At 40.9% G+C, this 22,190-nt stretch overlaps 1 protein-coding gene across 4 annotated transcripts in view; it reads left to right on the top strand.

Moving 5' to 3' along the window:
• The first annotated feature begins 4,931 nt into the window (after window positions 1-4,931).
• LOC122554803 (RING finger protein 175-like) overlaps window positions 4,932-22,190 on the top strand; it is a 52,168-nt gene continuing 34,909 nt past the window's right edge. For 2 of the 4 annotated variants that reach the window (XM_043700185.1, XM_043700182.1), the window contains exons 1-4: window positions 4,938-5,053; window positions 6,624-6,664; window positions 10,935-11,076; window positions 13,953-14,107. In XM_043700185.1, coding sequence (XP_043556120.1) covers window positions 5,003-5,053; window positions 6,624-6,664; window positions 10,935-11,076; window positions 13,953-14,107 — 389 coding nt within the window. In that variant the 5' untranslated portion in view covers window positions 4,938-5,002. Of the gene's footprint in view, window positions 5,054-6,623; window positions 6,665-9,147; window positions 9,173-10,934; window positions 11,077-13,952; window positions 14,108-22,190 lie in introns of all 4 variants that reach the window. The other 2 variants (XM_043700183.1, XM_043700184.1) reach the window with 2 other exon arrangements.

The raw sequence follows: 22,190 nt of genomic DNA, 5'->3' as shown, positions 1-22,190 counted from the left end.
TGACATATACTTCCTTCTTTTCCTCGACCAAAACCTCAATTTCTCAAGTTATCCCAGCATTCCCTGTACCTACCTGCCTAGCCTTTCACTCTAACAGGAACATACTGCTTCTGGACTCCTGTTATCTCATTTTTGAAGGCTTCCCATTTTTCAGCTGTCCCTTTACCCGTGAATATTTGCCCCCAATCAACTTTTGAAAGTTCTTGCCCAATACTGTCAAAATTGGCCCTCCACAAATTTAGAACATTAACTTTTAGATGCGGTCTATTCTTATCCATCACTACTTTGAAACTAATAGAATTGTGATCACTGGCTCCAATGTGCTCTCCCACTGACATTTGCCCTGCCTTATTTCCCAAGAGCAAGGTCAAGTTTTATTCCTCCTTGAGTAGGTAAATCCACATACTGAATCAGAAAATTTCCTTGTACACGCTTAATAAGTTCCTCTCCATCCATGTCCTTAGCACTATGGCAGTTACTGTCTATGGCTGCAAAGTTAAAATCCCTTATGATAACGACCCTATTAATCTTACAGATAACTGAGATCTCCTTACAAAATTGCCTCACAAAACTGACTGTTTGGGGGTACAAAGTTAAAAATCACACAACACCAGGTTATAGTCCAACAGATTTAATTGGAAGCACTAGCTTTCGGAGCACTGCTCCACAACCACCTGATGAAAGCTAGTGCTTCTAATTAAACCTGTTGGACTACAACCTGGTGTTGTGTGATTTTTAACTTTGTACACCCCAGTCCAACACTGGCATCTCCGAATCATGACTGTTTGTGGGGCGTGGGGGGGGGAAGGTGGTGAGGTGGATGGCTATACTACAATCCCAATGAGGTGATTAGCCCTTCCAGTTTATCTGGATGATATTTTGATTACTGGATCCTCTGAACAGGAGCATTCAAAAATTTAGAAGGAACTCTAAAATAAATCACAGCACCTACGCCTGCAAGGAAAAAGAGAGGAATCTGAGTTTTTAAAGAATGCCGTTGAGTATCTGGGCCATCTAATTAATGGAGAAGGATTACACAAGACATCCAGGAAGATGGAGGCTGTCATGAAGGCCCCTCGACCCGAGATTGTGTCTCAACTGAGATCGTTCTTGGGATTTGTAAATTATTTTGGCAAATTTGTGACTGATCTAGCAACCATGCTGAAATCCCTGCATTGTTTTCTGGGAACATCAAGCCTCAGAAATGGACCCAAGAATGTGAGGAAGTTTACTGGGAGGTGAAGCAAGCTCTGTAAAGGTTGGAAGCATTAACACATTTCAACTGGAAGCTGCCACTGCAGTTTGTGTGTGACAACTCACCTTATGGGATTGGCCTGTACTGTCACACAACTTGCTGAATAGAAAGGAAAGGCCCATTACGTCTGTATCGAGGGTCATTAACAAAGCCAAAGGAGAAGCATGTCCAAATGGAAAAGGATGGATTGAGCATTGCATTCGGCGTTAAGAAATTCACCAATTTCCTTTACACAGGCACTATGTGCTACTGAGAGACCACAGACCCCTAACCTCCCATACACGAGAATACCGTCAATGGCAGATGCACACCTGCAAAATGGGCATTGGGTTCTGTCAGCCTACTCATACGAGATCAAACACTGACGGGTGGAGAAGCACAGCATGCAGATGCTGTATCAATGCTGCCACTGCTGGAGAATAAAGATTTCCCAAATGGAAAGTGAAAATTATGTACTATTCCCAGGATGAAAAGGTGCTGGTGTCAGCAAATCATGGATCGAACGTAATATGGAATGATCTGGGTGGTGAGAGGGAGGACCATTCATACAAACTGCCCAGATGTATGCTCTTATCATCCAAGAGGTGGGAATTGTTTGTATCAGACAGGCGTTTAATGTAAGGAATGTGGTGCAAATAAAGGAAATATCAAGAAGCTATTTTGGTGGTTGAATGTGGACTCCCAGATTAAGGAGAAAGTGGGATCATGCAAATGCTGCCCAGATTCATGTTGATTTTGCGGGACCAATAGAGGGACAGTGTTACTAGTGAACATGGATTCCCACTCCAAGTGCCTCAAGATGTTGGTCATGAAGGCAGTACCATCGGAAGCAATGAAAAACCGATTGGTGAAATAATTGCCAGGCTCGGGAACACTAAACAAGTTATGAGTGACTATGGCCCAGTTTGTGATGCAAGTGTTCAAGCATTACCTGGAAAATCACGCAGTCAGACATGTGAGATTCACTCTGTACTACCCTGTGATAAATGGCCAGGCGGAGAAATTTGTTCAAACCTTGGAGTAGGTCCTAAAGCCCTCACCAGGGACGGCGAATCAACACGTTCCTCAGCATGTACAGAAACACACCTCAAGGGATGACAAAGTGCTCAGTAACATCCTTAATAGAGTCATAGAGTCATCAACTTGTACAGTACGGAAAAAGATACTTTAGTCTAACTCGTCCATGCCGACCAAATATCCTATATAATCTAGTCCCATTTGTCAGTGGTTTGCCCATATCCTTCTAAATCCTTCCTATTCATAGATCTATCCAGATCCCTTTTAATTGTTGTAATTGTACCTGCTTCTACCACTTTCTCTGGCAGTTTATTTCATATATGCACCACCCTCTCTGTGAAAAATTTGCCCCTTAAGTTCTCACCTTAAACCTCTGCCTTCTCGTTTTGGAGTCCCCTACTCTTAATGTTCAACTGCCAGCTGAGAACCATATTTGACTTACTGTGTCTGGATCAGACCAGAGAGATACTAGAGCAGGGCGGCACAGTGTCTCAGTGGTCAGCACTGCTGCCTCACAACATCAGACACCCGGACTCGATTCCAACCCCGGGCAACTGTCTGGGTGCAGTTTGCACATTCTCCCCATGTCTGTGTGTTAATCTTCCGAGTGCTCTGGTTTCCTCCCACAACCCAGGTTAGGTGAATTGGCCATGTTAAATTGCCCATAGTGTTCAGGGCTGTGTAGGTTAGGTGCATCAGTCAGGGGTAAATGAAGCATAATAGGGTAGGGAAATGGGTCTGGGTCGAGGTGGACTAGTTCGGCTGAAGGGCCTGCTTCCACACTATGGTGATTCTATGAACTCCATGAAAAAATCAAGAAGGATAAATGGTCACAAGGACATGAATCTCAAGGCTGAGAGTATTCCAAAGAGGAGAGATCATGTTAGCCTGAATTTATATGTCTGTGGAAAAATGGATCGTAGTAGCAGTGGTGGCCCAAATGGTACAGACTAAGGATGAACTGGTCTGGAGGAGACCTGCGAACCAGCTGGTCACCGTACCTCAGGGGCATGTCCCTCACAATACAGGACTGGTCCAGATGGAATCAGGGGTTTGACAGTGTCATGTGTCTCCAATCCAGAATTGATCATATCCAGGGAAGATACAACAGCAACATCACAGGGCAAATACAGCCAATCAGAGAGGGACATAACCAAAAGAGAAAATGCTGGAAAATCTCAGCAGATCTGGCAGCATTTGTAAAGAGAGAAAAAAGCTGACGTTTCGAGTCTAACTGACAAAGGGTTAGTTAGACTCGAAACGTCAGCTCTTTTTTCTCCTTACAGATGCTGCCAGACCTGCTGATATTTTCCAGCATTTTCTCATTTGGTTTCAGATTCCAGCATCTGCAGTAATTTGCTTTTATTTAGAGAGGGACATATCTGTGGAAGAAAGGAGCTTACGGAAGCTCAAGATACTACAGTATATAGGCTCCCGAGACGAGGAGATGGTGTTCTCGGAACTGTTATCACCCAACAGGCTAATCATGTCAATGTAGTCTATGGACAGAACATCTTGTGAAAAGGGGAAGTGACTGTTCGTCCATTGTTTGGCTATAACGTGTACAGATCATAGGATAGGCGGAGGTGGGTACTGCAGATGCTGGAGATTAGAGTCAAGATTAGAGTGGTGCTGGAAATGCACAGCAGGTCAGGCAGCATCTGAGGACCAAAAAAATTGACGTTTTGGGCAAAAGCCATTCATCAGCCCCCAGAATCATACGATCCCTACAGTGTCAAAGCAGGCCATTTGGCCCATAGAGTTTATACTAGCCCTCCAAAGAGTATCACATTCCTTTACCGTATCCCTGTAACCTTGCATTTCCCATGGCGAATCCACCTCGCCTGCGCATCCCTGAACACAATGGGGCAATTTAGCATAGCTAACCAACCTAACCTGCGCATTTTTGGACTTGATAATCTTGATAATATTTTTTATTGGTGGGATGTGGGTGTCACTCACTGGCCAGCATTTATTGCTCGTACTAGTTGACCCATAACAGGTGGTCGTGAGCTATCTTCTTGAACTGCTGCTGTGGGTTGACCCACAATGTGGAGGGAAATGTGTATTAATGGGAACTTTAAAATAAAGGGGCAGTTGTGTTCTGTATGTAGTTGGGGGTCGGCCCCTTTAAAGCTGGTCCAGTCTGGAACTGACTGTGGAAGTGTGAGTATCATCAATAAAGTGTTTTGGTTTACAATTTGTCAAACATGGGTATAATTCCTGGTTCCCAAAGGAATAGAATCACAGAATCCCTACAGTGGTGATGCAGGCCATTCAGGACATCGAGTCAGCATTGACCCTCCCAGTAACATCCCATCCAGGACCACCCTATCCCCAAAATCCGGCAATTACCATGGCTAATCTAACCTAGTTTACACAGTACAGACAATTTGGCAGAACAATCCACCAACTCAAACACTGTCACATCCTTCCCCACACACTCCCTCTCCAACCTTTCCACCTCCCAAATCGCCACACCCCCGGCCCCGCCCCTCCCGTCGTCTTCGCCCCGGCCCACCCGGCCCCGCCCCACCCGTCCCCGCCCCACCCGTCCAGTTCTCAGCCCCCGCCCATCCGGCCACGCCCCTCCTTTCCAGTTCTCTCCGCCCCTTCTCCGTCCCCGCCCCCTCCCCTCCGCCGTGCGTACAACGTGCCCGGCTCCCGGCCGGTGGGCGGTGTGTGCGCAGGCGCTGTGTCTCTGCCCCGCCCCTCAGTCAGTGGCTCGAGATGGCGGTTGTGGCGGCTCAGGTGGTGGAGCTGGACATTGAGGAGCAGCAGGTAACTGTGGGCCTGAGCCCCGGGAGCGGCGTGCTCCTGCTGTTCCCCCATCCCCGACACTGCGAGGGTCAGCCTCCAGGTCTCGGGGGGGGAGAAGGGGTGTCAGGGGGTGGAGGTGATGTCGGGATAGGGAGAAGGGGGAGGGTGATGGGGCAGAGGTGGGAGGGGGAGGTTGGGAGGTGCGTCCTACAGCACAAAACAGACCCTTCGGCCCAACTGATCCATTCTGGCCAGGTTTCCCCAAACTGTACTAGTCTGATTTGCTTACGTTTGGGCCGTCTCCCTCTAACCTGACAGACGAAGTTGTAGATGCAGGTGCTGTTAGGACATTTAAAAGACGTTTCGATAGATGCACGAATAGGAAATGTTTAGAGGGACAGGGGCCCAAGCACAGGCAAGTGGTTCTGGTTTAGTCTGGGAAACTTGTTTGGCATGAATGGGTTGGGCTCAGCAATCTGTTTCTGTGCTGTATGACTCTCTGATTCTCCCACTTCTGGTAGCTCATCCTATATGCACATCATCTGTGTGAAAATGTTGTCCCTCAGGTCCCTTTTGAATTGTTCCCTTCTCACCTTAAACCTATGTGGACTCTCCTACCTTGGGGAAAAGACTTTGGCTAATCACTTTATCCATAAACCTCTGGAAGTTCACTCTATCAGCCTCTAATGCTCCAAGGAAAAAAAACCTGAAATCTTTCAGTCTCTGTAACATCCTTGTAAATCTTTTTTGCATTCTTTCCTGTTTAATTAAATCCTTCTTTTAGCACGATGACCAGAAATGTGCACAGTAATCCAAATGTGGCCTTGTCATTGTCATGTACAGGTGTAACATAGTGACCACCCCTGTATTAAATGCTCGGACCAATGAGGAAGTGGTGGTAGGGGAGAGGGCACACTGGTGACCAGAGGAGATGTAGAGAGGGTGGGAGAGGAAGGGGAAAGTGAAGGCAGGGGAGAGAAGAGGGCCTCAAGTGAAGGAGGCCCCTTGTAGGCTGAAGTACTGAACCTTCTGAAAGTGGGCAGTGATGTTAAAGGGTACTTAAGGCTTGTCATCCACCCTGTGCCTTTTAGCAGCATTAGTCCAGTTGGTCCAGGGTGGCCTTGCCAGAGCCTCTGGACTGTGCAGTCTTCTCTCCAGTCACTACTGCTACTTGAGAGAATGGGCATCTTGGGTTGTGACCCACAATTTGGGGAACCCTGATGTAATAATTTGAACCTGAAAATAGCAAGAGTTTGTACTTAAATGATATGTTGTTGTGTGTCCAATCCAATCCAATTCCCTGCCTTGTTTCTGTGGAGACAGTTATCATTCAGGTGCTTGTATAGCACAAATTGCTGATTGGAATACAAATTTCTGTTCCTATTGGTATGCATAACAAATTTGGTTTCTTTTCCTCTTGGCACTAAAAACCAAAACATAAAATTCCATATTGTTACCTTAATAGTTTTATAAGATGTATAACTGAAGTACATCAGATACAGAGACAGATGGTCAATATCTTGTGAAACTGTGAATTCTGTCATGACTTCACTGAATATTATGCAAACCTAACAAATTCTTTTGTTCATAGATAGATCTCTTAAAATTTCCTTCAGATGACGACCAATGGAGGTAAGCAATGCTGTGATTAATACATGGTCAGTTTGGCTATAATGTGGTTGTTCCATTCTCGTGCAATCCCATGTTATAAGAAAATAGTGCAATAGCAGCACCATTTAAGCTAATAGGGCTGGAATCATATTATGACCAATAGATGCTTTAAAAGTTCACGCTTTAGAAAGTGTCCCCAACTCGTCTATCATGTTATTAGTGAATTCACATTAACGAAACACACTTCATAGCAGAATGACCTGTAATTTTCTTTCATAAAATTTAAATGTTATAAAGAGCTTTTTTTCTTGTATTGGAGCTAATTTAGTATATTACACAAGTGCAATATTAGTGTGCATCCTGCTTTAAAGCCCAAGTGAAAATTTCTAGTTATAAGAAATCTTTTAAAATCTTGCAGGTACCTGTAAGAATAATAAAGTTTTAATGGCAGGGGATTTTAACTTAGACTGGGACTGCTGCAGTGTTTAGGGCTTGGATGGACAGGAATTTGTGTGTACAAAATTTTCTGATTCAGTATGTGGATACACCTGTTAGAGAAGGTGCAAAATTTGACCTTCGCTTGGGAAATAAGGCAGGACAAGTGACTGAGGTGTCATTGGGGCCAGTGATCATAATTCTAGTTTTAAACAGTTATGGTAGAAGATTGACTTGATCTAAAAGTTGAAGTTCTAAATTGCACTAAGACCAAATTTGACAGTATTAGGCAAGAACTTTCAAAAGTTGATGGGGAGAGATTATTCACAGGTAAAGGGACAGCTAGAAAGTGGGAGATCTTTAAAAATGAGATAATGAGAGTTCAGAGTTTGTTCCTGTTTTTGTGCAAAGGCCAAGCTGGTAGGTGTAGGAATGCTGGATGACTAGAAAAGCTGAGGTTCTGGTCAAGAAAAAGAAGGCACTCGAGGGGGGGAAAAAGGGGGACGTGAGATGTCTTTGGAAAATAGGGTTAATGAAAATCCAGAGATTCTACAAATACATCAAGGGAAAAAGAGTAACTAGGGAGAGAATCAGTGCCCCTTAAAGATTAAACGGCCGTCTATGTGTAGAACCAGAGGAGATGGATGAGATACTAAATGAGTATTTCACATGAGTATTTACTCTGGAGAAGGATATGGAAGCTAGAGAACTTGGGGAAATAAATAGTGATGTTGTGAAGGATTTCCATATTACAGCATTAAGATGGCTAAATCTCTGGGACCTGATCAGGTGTATCCCAGACCTTTGTGGGATGCCAGGGAAGAGATTGCTGGGGCCCCTTGCTGAGATATTTATGTCATTGATAGCCACAAGCGAGGTGCCAGAAGACTGGAGATTGGCTAATGTGGTGCCATTATTTCAGAAAGGTGGTAAGGAAAAGCTGGGCCACAATAGACTGGCGAGCCTGATGTCAGTGGTGGGGTAATTTGTTGGAATGAGACAAGAGTTGCATGCATTTGGATAGGCAAATTAGGGATAGTTGGCATGGCTTTGAGAGTAGGGATTTGTCTCACTGGATAGTTTTTGAAGAGGTAGCGAAGAAGATTGATGAAGGCAGAGCAGTCGACATGTGTTTGGACTTCATCAAGCTGTTTGACGAGGTTCTGCATGATAGACTGGTTAGCAAAGTTAGTTCAAATGGAATCCAATAGGAGCTAGCCAATTGGATACAAAATTGACTTGAGGGAATGAGACAGAGGGTGCTAATGGAGGGTTGTTTTTCGGATTGGAGGCCTGTGACCAACAGTGTGCCACCAGGACCGATGCTGGCTCCATTGCTTTTGACATTTATAAATGATTTAGATGTGAATATGGGAGGTAGGATTAATAAGTTTGCGGATAACACCAAAATTGGTGTAGTGGCCAGTGAAGACGATTATCTCCAAATGCAACGGGTCCTTGATCAGTTGGATTAATGAGCAGAGTGGCAATGGAGTTTCATTTAGTTAAATGCAGGTGTTGCATTTTGGAAAGACAAATTAGGGCAGGACTTATACAGTAGGAAAAAATGTTGTGAAACTCGAAAGGGTTCAGAGAAGATTTACAAGGATTGGAAGATTGGAGATATAGAGAAAAGCTGAATTCCCTGGAACATCAGAGGCTAAGGGGTGATCTTATAGAATTTTATAAAACTGAGGGGCATGGATAGGGTGAAAAGCCAAAATCTTTTTCCCAGGCTAGGGGAGTCTAAATGTAGAGGGCATAGGCTAAAGGTGAGAGAGGCATGATTTTAAAAGGACCTAAGGGGTAACATTATTTCATGCTGAAGGTGCTGCATGTATGGAGTGAGCTGCCAGAGGAAATGGTGGAAACTGGTACAATTACAATATTTAAAAGACATCTGGATGGGTACGTGAATAGGAGTGGTTTAGAGCGATAAACGCCAAATGCTGGAAAATGGGATTATATCAGTTTAGGATATCTGGTCAGGATGAACAAGTTGGACTGAAGTATCTGTTTCAACTCTGATCAATTGTTGACTAATTTAAGCCTTTGTGTTCTTTCTCCAGCCTTGATTTTTTTTAAAATTCCAAGGTATACTGATACTCTTATTGATTTGAAAATGTTTTTGCAAACTCTGTATTGATTTTCAGTGCTTCTGTTATTCAAAGATCATAATAGTAGTTTAGTGTTTCACTTTTTGTCTAGGGACTAGGATGATTCACTAGTGTTTTGGTGGTTTGTCAGTCAGCTTGCTGTCTGTTCACCTTGCCAAATGTTTCTGTTGGGCTACCTTGCTTGTCTCTCACTTGTCCCCTCTGTCCTCATATCTGACTACTTCATTATGCCCATTGTCATCCAATTACTTCTGTTTCCTCACTTATCCTCTCCCTTATGGGAAAATCTGCACGTTGTTACGTAACAATATTCTGTTGCCATTTTTTGATTGTTAGGTTTGAATTTGCCAGCTGCATCATGTAGAAAATAAAATTTGCTTTCAGAATAATTCATTCTTTGCTGCACACTGTATGGGCATCAGGTTGTTATTAATTTCTGATTGTTATAATTGCTACATTATGTTTCAGTATCTCTCATCTGCTTGGTCTGCCATATTCCACCCTCTATTTTCTCGCTAGGATCAAGTCCCCTTCACCCTGGGTTAGTTAAACTACATTCCTTGTAGTTCCTTGTTTTTTTAGTGCTTATATTTGTTTTCAGATTACTTCATCATGCCCCACCACACATCTGTAGTTTTCTGCAGCCTCTCAATTTTCTCAGATATGTTACCCTCCAATTCTGTCTCCTTGCATTTCATGATTTTAATTGCTTGACCACTGATATTCATGCCTTCAGCTGCTGAGGCTCTAAGGTTCCTTACCTAAACTGCTGTCCCCTCTCTACTTGTGTCTCTGATTCGATATGAATCAATTTTTTGATCATCTGCCTTAACATTTATAGAATCTTGTACTAATGATTCTGAATCACTTAGTGTCAGATTTTGTTTGATAACATTCCTGTGAAGTGCATTTGGGGTCTTTTACTCTGTTTAAAGTGATGTAATTGTAAATTGTTATATTGTATCTTGCTGTTAGAGGTAAAATAATGTTTGGGCCTTATTGAGCAAATTTCATAAGTTGGTAAAATACAGAACTAGTGTATAATTAGCTGAAGTGAGAAATTGAAACTGTTTGTATAAGACTAGTGAAAATGGACATTGTTGAGCTACAACAGAGGAAATGTTTACATCTACTCTATCCTATACTTAATATATGAGAGCTTGATGCATAGTACAAAACAAAATAATTAATTCCCAATTAGAGTTCTTCATCTTGAACACCAAGTAAGAAAGTACTGGAAGTTCAAGTACTGTCAAATAATAAGGTCACAAGACAAATTCTTTTGTCTCCAGGTTTTTTAAATTCTTGGAAGTTTTAAATTTATTTGAGGCAAGTTATCCTGATGAAAATCGAGACATTAACCCCGGTATTGTAAATCTGGGAGTTATCTGTTTCTGTTCGTGTCATGTAACCAATTGGATACATTTTGCTTTATATAGTGAAAGATCATATTTTTTTCTGTTGAAAGCATTACAGTAATGTTGATTGAATATTTTAGCAAGCAGTGGAAAGATCTTGTTCAAGAAAAATGTGTAGGAGAAGCCACATTAGGAATAAACATGACCAATTTCATGGGTCCTTTTGAGGTAGATATGAACATTTTGTAGAAATTACAGAAAATTAATCCTTTTTTGTAAACAGAGGCCTTCACTGGAATATTACCTAATTAATTTGAAATGTTCAGCTACTTTTCTTAAGCAATATGCAATTCAATATCAACTTTTTTGCAACCTTTGTAGAGTGCATAATGCCAAGGTACATGCAAAACACCGTGGACATGAAGCTATGCATGCAGAAATGGTGCTTATTCTTATTGCCACCCTCGTAATAGCTCAGATTGTGCTAGTCCAGTGGAAACAGCATCATTGTAGATCATATAATGTGAGTTTCATTTTCAATCTTATGCCTTCAAATTTACATTTTGTTGATATACAAGCAAACACCAATTGTTTCTCCCAGTTTTTAGCAGTCTTGTTGCTCAGACCAGCAGAAGGTATCATAATAAATTTGAGATGAGGCAGACTGTTTAGCCAGAGCTTTGTCCTGTGCTGCACCTGATCTGGAATTGATAAATATTGCGTCATGGTACTGTACCCAGCTTTGTCATCCCTCACCAAAAGTTAAAATTAAATATTGTAAGTCTGTGTATATAAACAATTTTGTAACAGTTCTAGCTACTTGGTTTAAATAAAGCTTGTAATTTCACAGTTTGTACATGTTAAAATCTTGACTACAGCAAACTGAACATTCACCAAATGTTTCTTTTGTCCATCTCCTTGTTGCTTTTCAATTGCAAGTATAAATATCTAACAAAGCTATGTTCTGGTAATAAGAAACGTTAATATTGATCCTGTTGAAGCCTGCATACAGATGTCAGGTGGCTGTAGGCAAGTTAAGAAAATGTACCTGTTCGCAAACTAAGTTTGAACTTAACAGATGACTTGATCTGAATTGGTTCTTTATGTTCCATTATTACTAATGGCTTTAATAGAACAGCTTGTTCATATTGTGGAAATTTTGATTGGGTTTGTGCAGCTGTGATGCAGACAAACCTGTAATCATAATGGTGTGAAACATGGATCTTAATTTGTATGCAGTTTGTTACTCAGATTTCAGTTAGTGTAATGGATCTAATGTTTGTTGCTGTTGTGAAGTTAATGGATAGCTTATTTTAGCTGTAATGATGCAATATCTGCTGTTACAGCATGGCATTTCACAATCAAATGTGTTGTCCATTTTTAAAACACCTCATTTTAACAAGTAATTTCAATTGATATTTGCCAAAAAAAAGCATTCATTCTTGTTTTGAAATAATGGTAATAAAAAGAACAGACTTGCTTATTGGAAAGGAAATTGGGAGAGAATGCCATCTTATTCTGAGACCTTTCTGGATCGTAATAATTGCTGCCATTTAACATAAGTTATTGCAAAACTGTACAGTAGTAAAATTGTGTGGCCCGTGGCAAAATGTGACCAGGCATTTTGCAGACTTGGTACTCGGGCATTGTAATTGTAAAACAAACATTTGAGTATTCTTTGATTTATTTTTTAAAATTGTGAACTATTTGTTTTACTGCCACCTTTTTTTAAAACAATCAATTTTTAAAGTATATATGCTGTTTGATTATCCCTGCTAGCTAATTTTGTATTAGTTGCAGAATGAGCTGCTGGTGGTAAAAGAAAACTAATTTTCTCCTCCTTAACCATTGGCTTACCAATCATCCACAATAAATATTATAAACTTAACGTAAAGCAATTAAAAATGTGAATTGCAACTGTTATTTATGTCTGTATACTCGCCAAACTGTAAATTCAGTCAACTTTATGAACTTCATTTGCAAGACAAGCCAGACTAAAAATCAGTAGTGATAAATTAAACGTCCTGCTGCCATCTAATTATTTAGACCCCCACTTTCGGATTTGCTTGAGTCCAGGTCCTGTTTAGCTCATTTAAGCCATTTTAATGAGAAAAACATTTAGCCTTTGGGCAACAGTCTGATTTGTCAGGAAATTCCATGGGATATGATGTATGGATAAGTAAAATTTGTGCTAATATAATCCAGATGGTAATGGTGCCATTAAACAATAAAGTAGATTATGTGTTTTTCTATATCCAGATGTTGACTGTAGCAGCAACAATACTATTGAGTGCAGATGCACAACTGTCTTATTTTATCAACTGACTACTGAATTTTGCACAGTCCAGCAGAGAGCATATCCATAACACATTAATTGTTCTAGAAATACATATTAACACTTTTTCTGGATTTTAGAGCATTGCATAAGTTAATGTATTCCATCACACAGTTGAAATAAATTGATACCTAATTCACTTACCCAGTGAAATAAGCTTGGAAAGTTTGAAATTTTCCTGAATAAGAATGTATATCTTGATCAAAATAAGTACATTTAATTTCAGAAGTTGTTTACCTATTCTTCCAGTTAATAGCCGCTTTTTTGGAAATAAATCTATTCCTACATTGGTGTTGTGAGGCTACAATTAATCACAAGTACATTACTGCATTACAACTACAGTTTTTAAGAAAAAGTTCCTTGGCTCATTGATCTAAATGAATCAAATTATGTTGAAAATACAAAAGACACATCCACACTATACAGCAATGCTAATATTGTAATCTAAATACATTTTGTGCTTTGATTTGGATAAAAAAATTATTTAATGAAGATAAAAAACTGGAATTTTTAGGCAAGGGTTACATCACCATTAGATTCATATTCTGACCTGGGTGTAGATTGACTCCAACTTACTAAATTAAGATGAACACGAAAAAGCCCTTGCCCAAAAATACCAGTTTTTCTGATCACTATTTGTATCCAAACCAAAGTGCAAATGTATTTACATTACAATAATGATAGCATTACTGCATAGTGTTTAAATGCTTCTTATGTTTTCAACCACACCTGATTCATTTAGATGGTAAATCATCAATGAGCCAAGTAAGGAACAGTTTTTCAAACTGTAGTTGTAATGTAATCACATTATACTAGCAAGCCATCAGTATGATAGTGAGATTTGGTTAATAGATTTTCTGTAATTTTATTTTTTCAGACTTTTGAAATCCTGAATATCTTTAACATGAATAGCAAATTCTAATTGTGGCATGGTTTACAACAAATTCATGCCATGATAAAACTGGGTCATTAAATGGATAATTTGCCAAGCTATGAAAGTAAACTGGATATACTAACTTTGTTTAATAAATGCTCATAATGGACTTATGTATTTTCTTTGACAGCTGGTCACCCTGCTGCAGATGTGGATTGTTCCTTTATATTTCACAGTAAAACTTTACTGGTGGCGCTTTCTCTCCACATGGGGAATGTTCTCTGTTATAACCAGTTATGTCATCTTCAGAGCTACCCGCAAACCTCTTTCTGGAAGAACACCACGGTATGTACTTAAGTGAAAATTTGAGGTTTTTTTTCTCAGCATTGATTTCTTCTGCCTGGAGTGACCAAATAATGAGCAATTTATAATTAACATTGATATAAGTGATACAGGTAGATGCAGTTTTATTGCACACCTAGAGCATTTTTGAATTCCTCATGACTGGCAAGAAACAAGAGTAGACAACTTAATGATTGATACAGCAGGCTCAAAGCATTAAGATTATAGCTGATCTGATTTTTAACCTCCACTCTGTTCCTGCATACTCCAGATAATCATTCACTCCATTGATCTGCATATTGTTAACAAAACACTTTGTTGGAAGATCTGTAATTTTATGTACATTTTAAAAATTCTTCTTTGTGATGGTTTAACCAAAGAAGTTATTAATATTTGTAAGGTACAATTATTGAAATCAACATTAAGCAATTCAGAATCCTGCTTGCAATTCTTGTTTGATGCAACTGTGTTTTTAAGAGCTGTATTCTCTACTCATTTGACTATTCAGATTTTGTTTAAAAACAGTTGGAACGGTTCCATTAGCTTGTATACTAACCTTTGACAGTTTTATCGAGTTGCATCTTTTAGTCATGGTTTATTCTTTCTTTAGCTTCTTGATGTAAACAGAATCTTGGTAACATTTGTTCAATCAATTGATTAACGTCTGTGCATCACAATTTTCTAGTATACATTTATTGAAAACCTGCCACCATAACCTGAAGCATTGTATTTAGAATACAAATAATTGTTTGTATGTGCTATACATATTTTGAGATGATGGTCACTGAGTCAGAAGGTATGTAGTTTGCAAGCATATGGGACTTTTATGTTGTGTAGGTATAAATGTCTAGGTATTGATTCACTTTGACCAAATAAGTCATATTCAGTTTGTTTTCTCATTTATTTGACCCCCACTGATGACTTTTTAGGCATAGAAATGAAAAAGAATGAACAAGTGGTCTATGAAGCACCTTTAACCTACTGAGCCATTCAGCAAGATCAGAGCTGATCTTTGGCCTCATTAAAAGCTTTTTGAAAAAAATGGCAAGTCATTTTTCACAGTATGAACAATTGCTCATTTAAGTGTATAGACTAGCCATCAGTGAAGATTTTAGTTTTTTTTTCTAAAGTCTACTTTAATTTTAATTCTAGAAGTTGTTTATATTTTCTCCTAATTAATGCAATCAGTTTTTAAATAGATTAGTTGTTATGAATGATGCAGTTGTTATGCTATCATTGACTCTGTAAATGACACCACCAGATTTGGTTCCATATTTATGATCTGGTGGTGAAAAGTGCTGCAATTTTTTGAAATACTTTTACTGATTTAAGTGGATATTTAATGTGCTGTGTGCAAAAGTACCAATTTTTCTGGTATTTATCAATTTTTTTTGTATGGATAGAAATTCAGAAGTACAAGTGTTAACTGTGCCAAGTAAATTAATATTGCTGTAATATTGTAATGCTTTGTTTTCCCCAGCAGGATTTGATTCTATTATTCCCCAAATTTATGTTAGCCAATAAATCATTAAGCTAAGGTCTGACTTTTTTTTTGGTTGAGACCTTCTGCATTGTTGAGACAAAGTAAATGCCAGTAAATGCACAAGTAGCCAGAAAGTAATCTATTTTCTGATATTTCTTTGGTGATTAAGAAAATACACTTGTTTGAGAAAGTCAGTATTTATTTTTAGTATTGTGATTCTATGTGATGGTATTATTAGACCAAGTCATATCCCAGAATGAAATCTAGCTTGATCATTTTGTTTTAAATGTGGTATACATTTACTGAAACAAAGTCACAAAAATCTACAAAGTTTAGTTAATAACAGAGCAAAAATGTTATGTAAAGGCAAAAACAGAAAACAAGGTTGAGATATAAAACACATTCAGACAAAAATCTTAAATTCAGCAATCCATTTTTGAATACCAACACACTAGTGATTCGCATCCGTAGAGATTGTTCCTCTATATCAAATATTTAAGTTCAACTTAGATTCTTCCCAGTTCTTTCCTGTGAATTGTGAAGTCCACTTACTGAATACTCACAGAACGGAGTTAAAAATCACGCAACCACCTAATGAAGGAGCGGCGCTCCAAAAGCTAGTGTGCTTCAATTTAACCTGTTGGACTATAACTTGGTGTTGTGTGATTTTTTTTTAAACTTTGTACACTCCAGTCAAACACCGGCATCTCCAAATCACAAAACGGAGAGCTTAGAAGTTTGCAGGTTACTTAATGTTGAAAAAGTCTTAACTCCTGGTCTGGAAGGTGCACAAGCTAAACTTTTCTCCGAATAAAACCATGTTAGCACGTGTGTAGGAAAGAACTCCAACTGCTGCTCTTAGAATTTGGCTTTGAGCTGGATTGTTGACTGGGGACACTGGAGCGTCCATGAAACTGAGAGAATTGTGGATAGCATATACAGAACAGTAGAGATGGTAATACCGCAGGTTAAGATTCCACAAGAAGAGAGGGTTGGGTAGCCACTGGCCAGAATAAGAGGACAAAGTGAACAATGCAGAGATTCCCATTGCCATTCCTTTGCAAAACAACAGAATGCTACTTTGGATACTATTGGCAGGGGGACAATAGCTTTCCAGGGGAAATGAGTAACATCCAAATTCTTTGCACAGCAGTTGGCTGTACTGCACGGGTGAAGAGAAAAAAAGTGAGAGATTGCAATAGTCTGGGGAATCAATTGTAAGGATAATAGCTAGATGTTTCTGTAGCTGCAAACAAGACTTCAGGATGGTGTATTGCTGCTCTGGTGCTGAGGTCAAGAAGGAGAGAGTGGACAGTCAGTGGTCATGCTACACATTGATATCAATGACAGGTTTATAAAATAGGATGAGGTGCTAAAAGCCAGACATAGAGCTAGAACTCAATTGGAATGTAGAATCTCAAAGGCGGTGATTTCAGGATTACTGCCTATGCCATGTGCTAGTCAGTTGAAATAAGGTATCGATTGAATGTGTGGCTAGAAAGATTGTGCAAGAGGTTGGGGTGGGGGGGACAATCAGATTCCTGGGATATTGAGACGGGTTCTGGTGGAGGTAAGTGCAATACAAACTGGGTGGGTTACATCTAGACAGGGCCAGAGCTGAAAACGTAGGGCGCAAATTTGCTAATGTGGCTGGAGCAAGTTGAATTTAGAATGGCAGGGATATGGGAAACTCACCAGAGTGACACAGGCGACACGGTGGCTCAGTGCTTAGCACTGCTGCCTCACGGTGCTAGGGTCCCACATTCGATTCCAGCCTCGGGCAACTGCCTGTGTGGAGTTTGCACATTCTCCCTGTGTCTGCGTGAGTGCTCCGGTTTCCTCCCTTAGTCCAAAGATGTGCAGGTTAGGTGAATTGGCCATGCTAAATTGCCCATACTGTTAGGTGCAGGGGTAAATATAGGGGAATGGGTCTGGGTGAGTTGCTCTTCGGCGGGTTGGTGTGGACTTGTTGGGCCGAAGGGCCTGTTTCCACACTGTCGGTAATGTAATAAAAAATAAACAAGGACAGTTGTAAAAGAAAGAACAGTAAAATACAAAAAACTGGTAATCAAGGACAGGAAGCAAACAGGACCATTAGGATGATTAAAGATTCGCAGAATTATACAGTGCACAAGAGGCTCATTGAGTTTGCATCAAAAAAACCTTCTCTAAATCTGCTAGTCCTACTTTCCAGTATTTGATCCATAGTCATTTCAAGTGCTCATCCAAGTATTTAATGGCAAGAAGGCAAGTTTAAAGGCTTGGTATCTTAATACACAAAACTTTCAGAGTAAATTAGAAGAACTGGCAATGCAAATCAAGGTAAAAGGATCTGATGCTGCAGTCATTATAGTGATACGATTAAGGAGATCAGAAGTGGAATTTTGGAAAGACAGAATGGAAGGAAAAGGTGGTTGGATAGCACTATTAATAAGATGAAATGAAGACAGTTGGGGTGGAGAGAATCTAGGTTTGGAGTCCATTTGGGTGGAAATTTTAAAAAGAAAAAGAAGATATTGACAGGAATAGTGTTTTAGCCCCCAAATCAGTATCCTCACTGTAGGAGTGGATAGAAATGTGATACAGGGGCAAACATTTGGCTGGAATTGTACCTGGCATATAGGAAGATGATTGTGCTTGTTGGAGGTCACTAATCTCAGTTCCAGGGCATCTCTATAGGAGTTCCTCAGGGTAGTGTCTTAGGACGAACCATTTACAGCTACTTCATCAAAGACTTCCTTCCATCATCAGGTCAGAAGTGGGAATGTTCACCAATGAGTGCACAATGTTCAGCACCATTTGTGACTCCTCATACTGAAGCAGTCTGTGTTCAATATTCAGGTTTGGGCTGACACATGGCAAGTAACGTGCATGGAACAGAAATGCCAGCCAATGACTACCTCCAATAAGAAACAATAACCACCACTCTTGGACATTCAGTAGTGTTACCATCAATGAATCCCACATTCTGTGGATTACCATTGACCTGAAACCCAACTGATTTGCCATAAAAATAGTGGCTACAAAAGCAAGTCACAAGGCTGGGACTACTGGATGAGTGCAGCTCTTAACAACACTCAGAAGCTTGACACCATCTAGGGCAAAGCAACCCACTTGATTGGCAACACATCCACAAACATCCACACTCTTCTTCAGTGCTGTGTACACACTGCTGCTGTTAAATGTGAAGCTGAAATTCACCAAAGATCCTTGAACAGCACCTTCCAAGCTCAGAACCACTTTCATCTTGAAGGACGAGGTCAGCAGATATATGGAAGACAACAAACTGCAAGTTACCCTCCAAGGCATTCACCATCCTGACTTGGAAATACATGACCATTTTTCACTGTTGCTGGGTCAAAATCCTGGACTTCCCTCCTTAAGCGCATTACGGATCAATCTGCAGCACATAACTGCCCTGTTGAACCACTGCAATCCACCATCAGCTTTAAGAGCAGCTAGCAACAGGCAATAAAAGTGCTTGCGAGCTAACGACACCCAAGTCCCATCAGTGAATAAAAGAAAAAAAAAGCCATAGAAGCATGTAAAAAGATAGAGCTATAATTATGAGTGACTTTAATCTTCAAGTTGATTGGGTTAATCAAGTTAGAAAGTGTAGCTATGAGTGCATGAGAGTATTTCTTGGAGCAATATGTCATGGAGCCAACCAGGGAACAGGCTATCATAAACCTGGCAATGGGTGATGAGGCATATTTAATAAATGACCTCAGTAAAAGATCCCTGAAGAAGTTGTGCACATAACATGACAATTTAATATTTAGTTTGAGTAATTAGACTGAAATGAGGATAAAGTGAGGTCTGCAGATGCTGGAGATCAGAGCTGAAAATGTGTTGCTGGAAAAGCGCAGCAGGTCAGGCAGCATCCAGGGAACAGGAGAATCGACGTTTCGGGCATAAGCCCTTCCTGAAGAAGGGCTTATGCCCGAAACGTCGATTCTCCTGTTCCCTGGATGCTGCCTGACCTGCTGCACTTTTCCAGCAACACATTTTCAGCTGAAATGAGGATAGTTAGCTAAAATGGATTGGATGGGAAAATTAGCTGGAAAGATGATAAGCAAGAAGTGGCAGGCGTATGAGGTAAATCATGATTCTCAGCAAAAGTATATCCCAGTAAGCAGGTAAGACAGAGGGGTAGACCAACCATGGCTAACCAAGGAAATAAAGAGTATTAAGTTGAAAGGAGAAGCATGTAAAGATGCAAAAGTCAGTGATCGCCCTGAAGACTGAGATAAATTCAGAATCCAGCAAAGGAGGACTACTACAATAACAGGCAGAGAAAAATTGATTGACACCACACCGACAAACATCCACTCCCTTCATCACCACCACTCTGTAGATATGATTCGGAGATGCCGGTGTTGGACTGGGGTGTACAAAGTTAAAAATCACACAACACCAGGTTATAGTCCAACAGGTTTAATTGGAAGCACACTAGCTTTCGGAGCGACGCTCCTTCATCAGGTGATTGTGATAGTAGATAGTACACACTGCTGTTGTTAAGTGTAATGTTGAAATTCAATTAGTGAGGAATATAAAAGCATGGTCAAAGTGAACATTAGCGAATGAGTGTGGGGGTACTGTTTTTAGGATCAAGGAAATGGCAGAGGAGTTGAACAGATATTTTGCATCAGTCTTTATTTGCTCATTTTGGAAGGAGAATAAAAACAGAACTCAAATATAAAGACAGCTGTACATGTTGTTTGGGGAGACATGGTGTGCTTAAGTCCCATGGTTAGGGTCAGAATCACACTGCCCCTCCCAAAAGCTTTTGATTTAATAAATTTGATTGACTTGCTCCTAAATTTGAGTATTATTGATTTTACTACAACTGTTTGTGGACCACCCCAGTGACTCTGAATCCATAGATCAGTCTTACACTAATTACAAGCTTACATCTACACCAATTCTTCCAAGAGAAAATGGGGATATTGGTTAAAGTCTGAGGTTGTTAACCTCTCTAAGGCTAGAGGGCTGCAGAGTACCTAATGGACAGAGGGTGCTGTTTCCCAAGCTTGTATTGAGCTTCAAACAAGCCATGAAGAAGACGAGATTTCAATGTGTGTGAGAGATGGAGAATCAGTGGTACTTGGCTGGAAGAGTCAGATCTATGGCATAGAATATAGCCTTTCATGCTTTGGCATCGCAAGATCATACCTAAATACTACCTGAGTGTTTTAAGGGTTTCTGCCCTCTACCACCCTTTCAGCTAGAGAGCTCACGATTCCCACTCACCTCTTTTCCTCACCTCTTTTCCTCACATCCCCATAAATCTCCTGTCTTTCATCTTCAACCTAATGCTCCCTGGTCATTGATCTCTCCACTGAGGAGAAAGGTCTCCTCATCTACCTGATGCCCCTCATTTTTATACATCTTTGTCATGTCATCTCTCAAACTCGTCTGCTCCAAAGAACACATCCCCCATTATCTAATCTAATCTTCATAATTAAAACTGTCCAACCCTAGCAACGTGCTGGTAAATCTCCTCTGTATCTTTAGTGCAATCGTTTCCCTCCTATAATATAGGAGAAAGTGAGGACTGCAGATGCTGGAGATCAGAGCTGAAAAATGTGTTGCTGGAAAAGCGCAGCAGGTCAGGCAGCATCCAAGGAGCAGGAGAATCGACGTTTCGGGCATAAGCCCTTCAGGAATGAGGAAGGTGTGCCAAGCAGGCTAAAGGAGGAGGGACTTGGGGGAGGGGCGTTGGGAATGTGATAGGTGGAAGAAGGTTAAGGTGAGGGTGATAGGCCAGAGAGGGGGTAGGGGCGTAGAGGTCGGGAAGAAGATTCCAGGTCAAGAAGGCAGTGCTGAGTCCGAGGGTTGGGACTGAGATAAGGTGGGGGGAGGGGAAATGAAGCTGGAGAAATCTGCATTCGTCCCTTGTGATTGGAGGGTTCCTAGACGGAAGATGAGGCGCTCTTCCTCCAGGCGTCATGTTGCCATGGTCTGGCGATGGAGAAGGCCAAGGATCTGCATGTCCTTGGTGGAGTGGGAGGGGGAGTTAGTGTTCAACCACGGGACTGTTGGGTTGGTTGGTGCGGCTACACTGGCACCACCCCCCACCTTTTGCTCCGCTACATCGATGATTGCATTGGCGCTACCTCGTGCTCCCATAAGAAGGTTGATCAGTTCATCCACTTTACTAACACCTTCCACCCCGACCTCAAATTTATCTGGACCGTCTCAGACTCCTCCCTCCCCTTCCTAGACCTCTCCATTTCTATCTTGGGCAACCGACTCAACACGGACATTGACTATGAACCGACCGACTCCCACAGCTACCTAGATTACACCTCCTCCCACCCTGCCCCCTGTAAAAACGCTATCCCATATTCCCAATTCCTTTGCCTCCGCCGCATCTGCTCCCAGGAGGACCAATTCCAATACTGAACAACCCAGATGGTCTCCTTCTTCAAAGACCGCAATTTCCCGTCTGACGTGGTTGACGATGCTCTCCACCGCATCTCCTCCACTTCCCGCACCTCTGCCCCTTGAACGCCGCTCCTCCAATCGCCACCAGGACAGAACCCCACTGGTCCTCACCTACCACCCAACCAACCTCCAGATACATCGTATCATCCTTCG

Source organism: Chiloscyllium plagiosum, chromosome 1 (genome assembly GCF_004010195.1).
Source record: "Chiloscyllium plagiosum isolate BGI_BamShark_2017 chromosome 1, ASM401019v2, whole genome shotgun sequence".
Classification (NCBI taxonomy): Eukaryota; Metazoa; Chordata; class Chondrichthyes; order Orectolobiformes; family Hemiscylliidae; genus Chiloscyllium; species Chiloscyllium plagiosum.
This window is presented reverse-complemented; position numbering and strand designations above follow the sequence as displayed.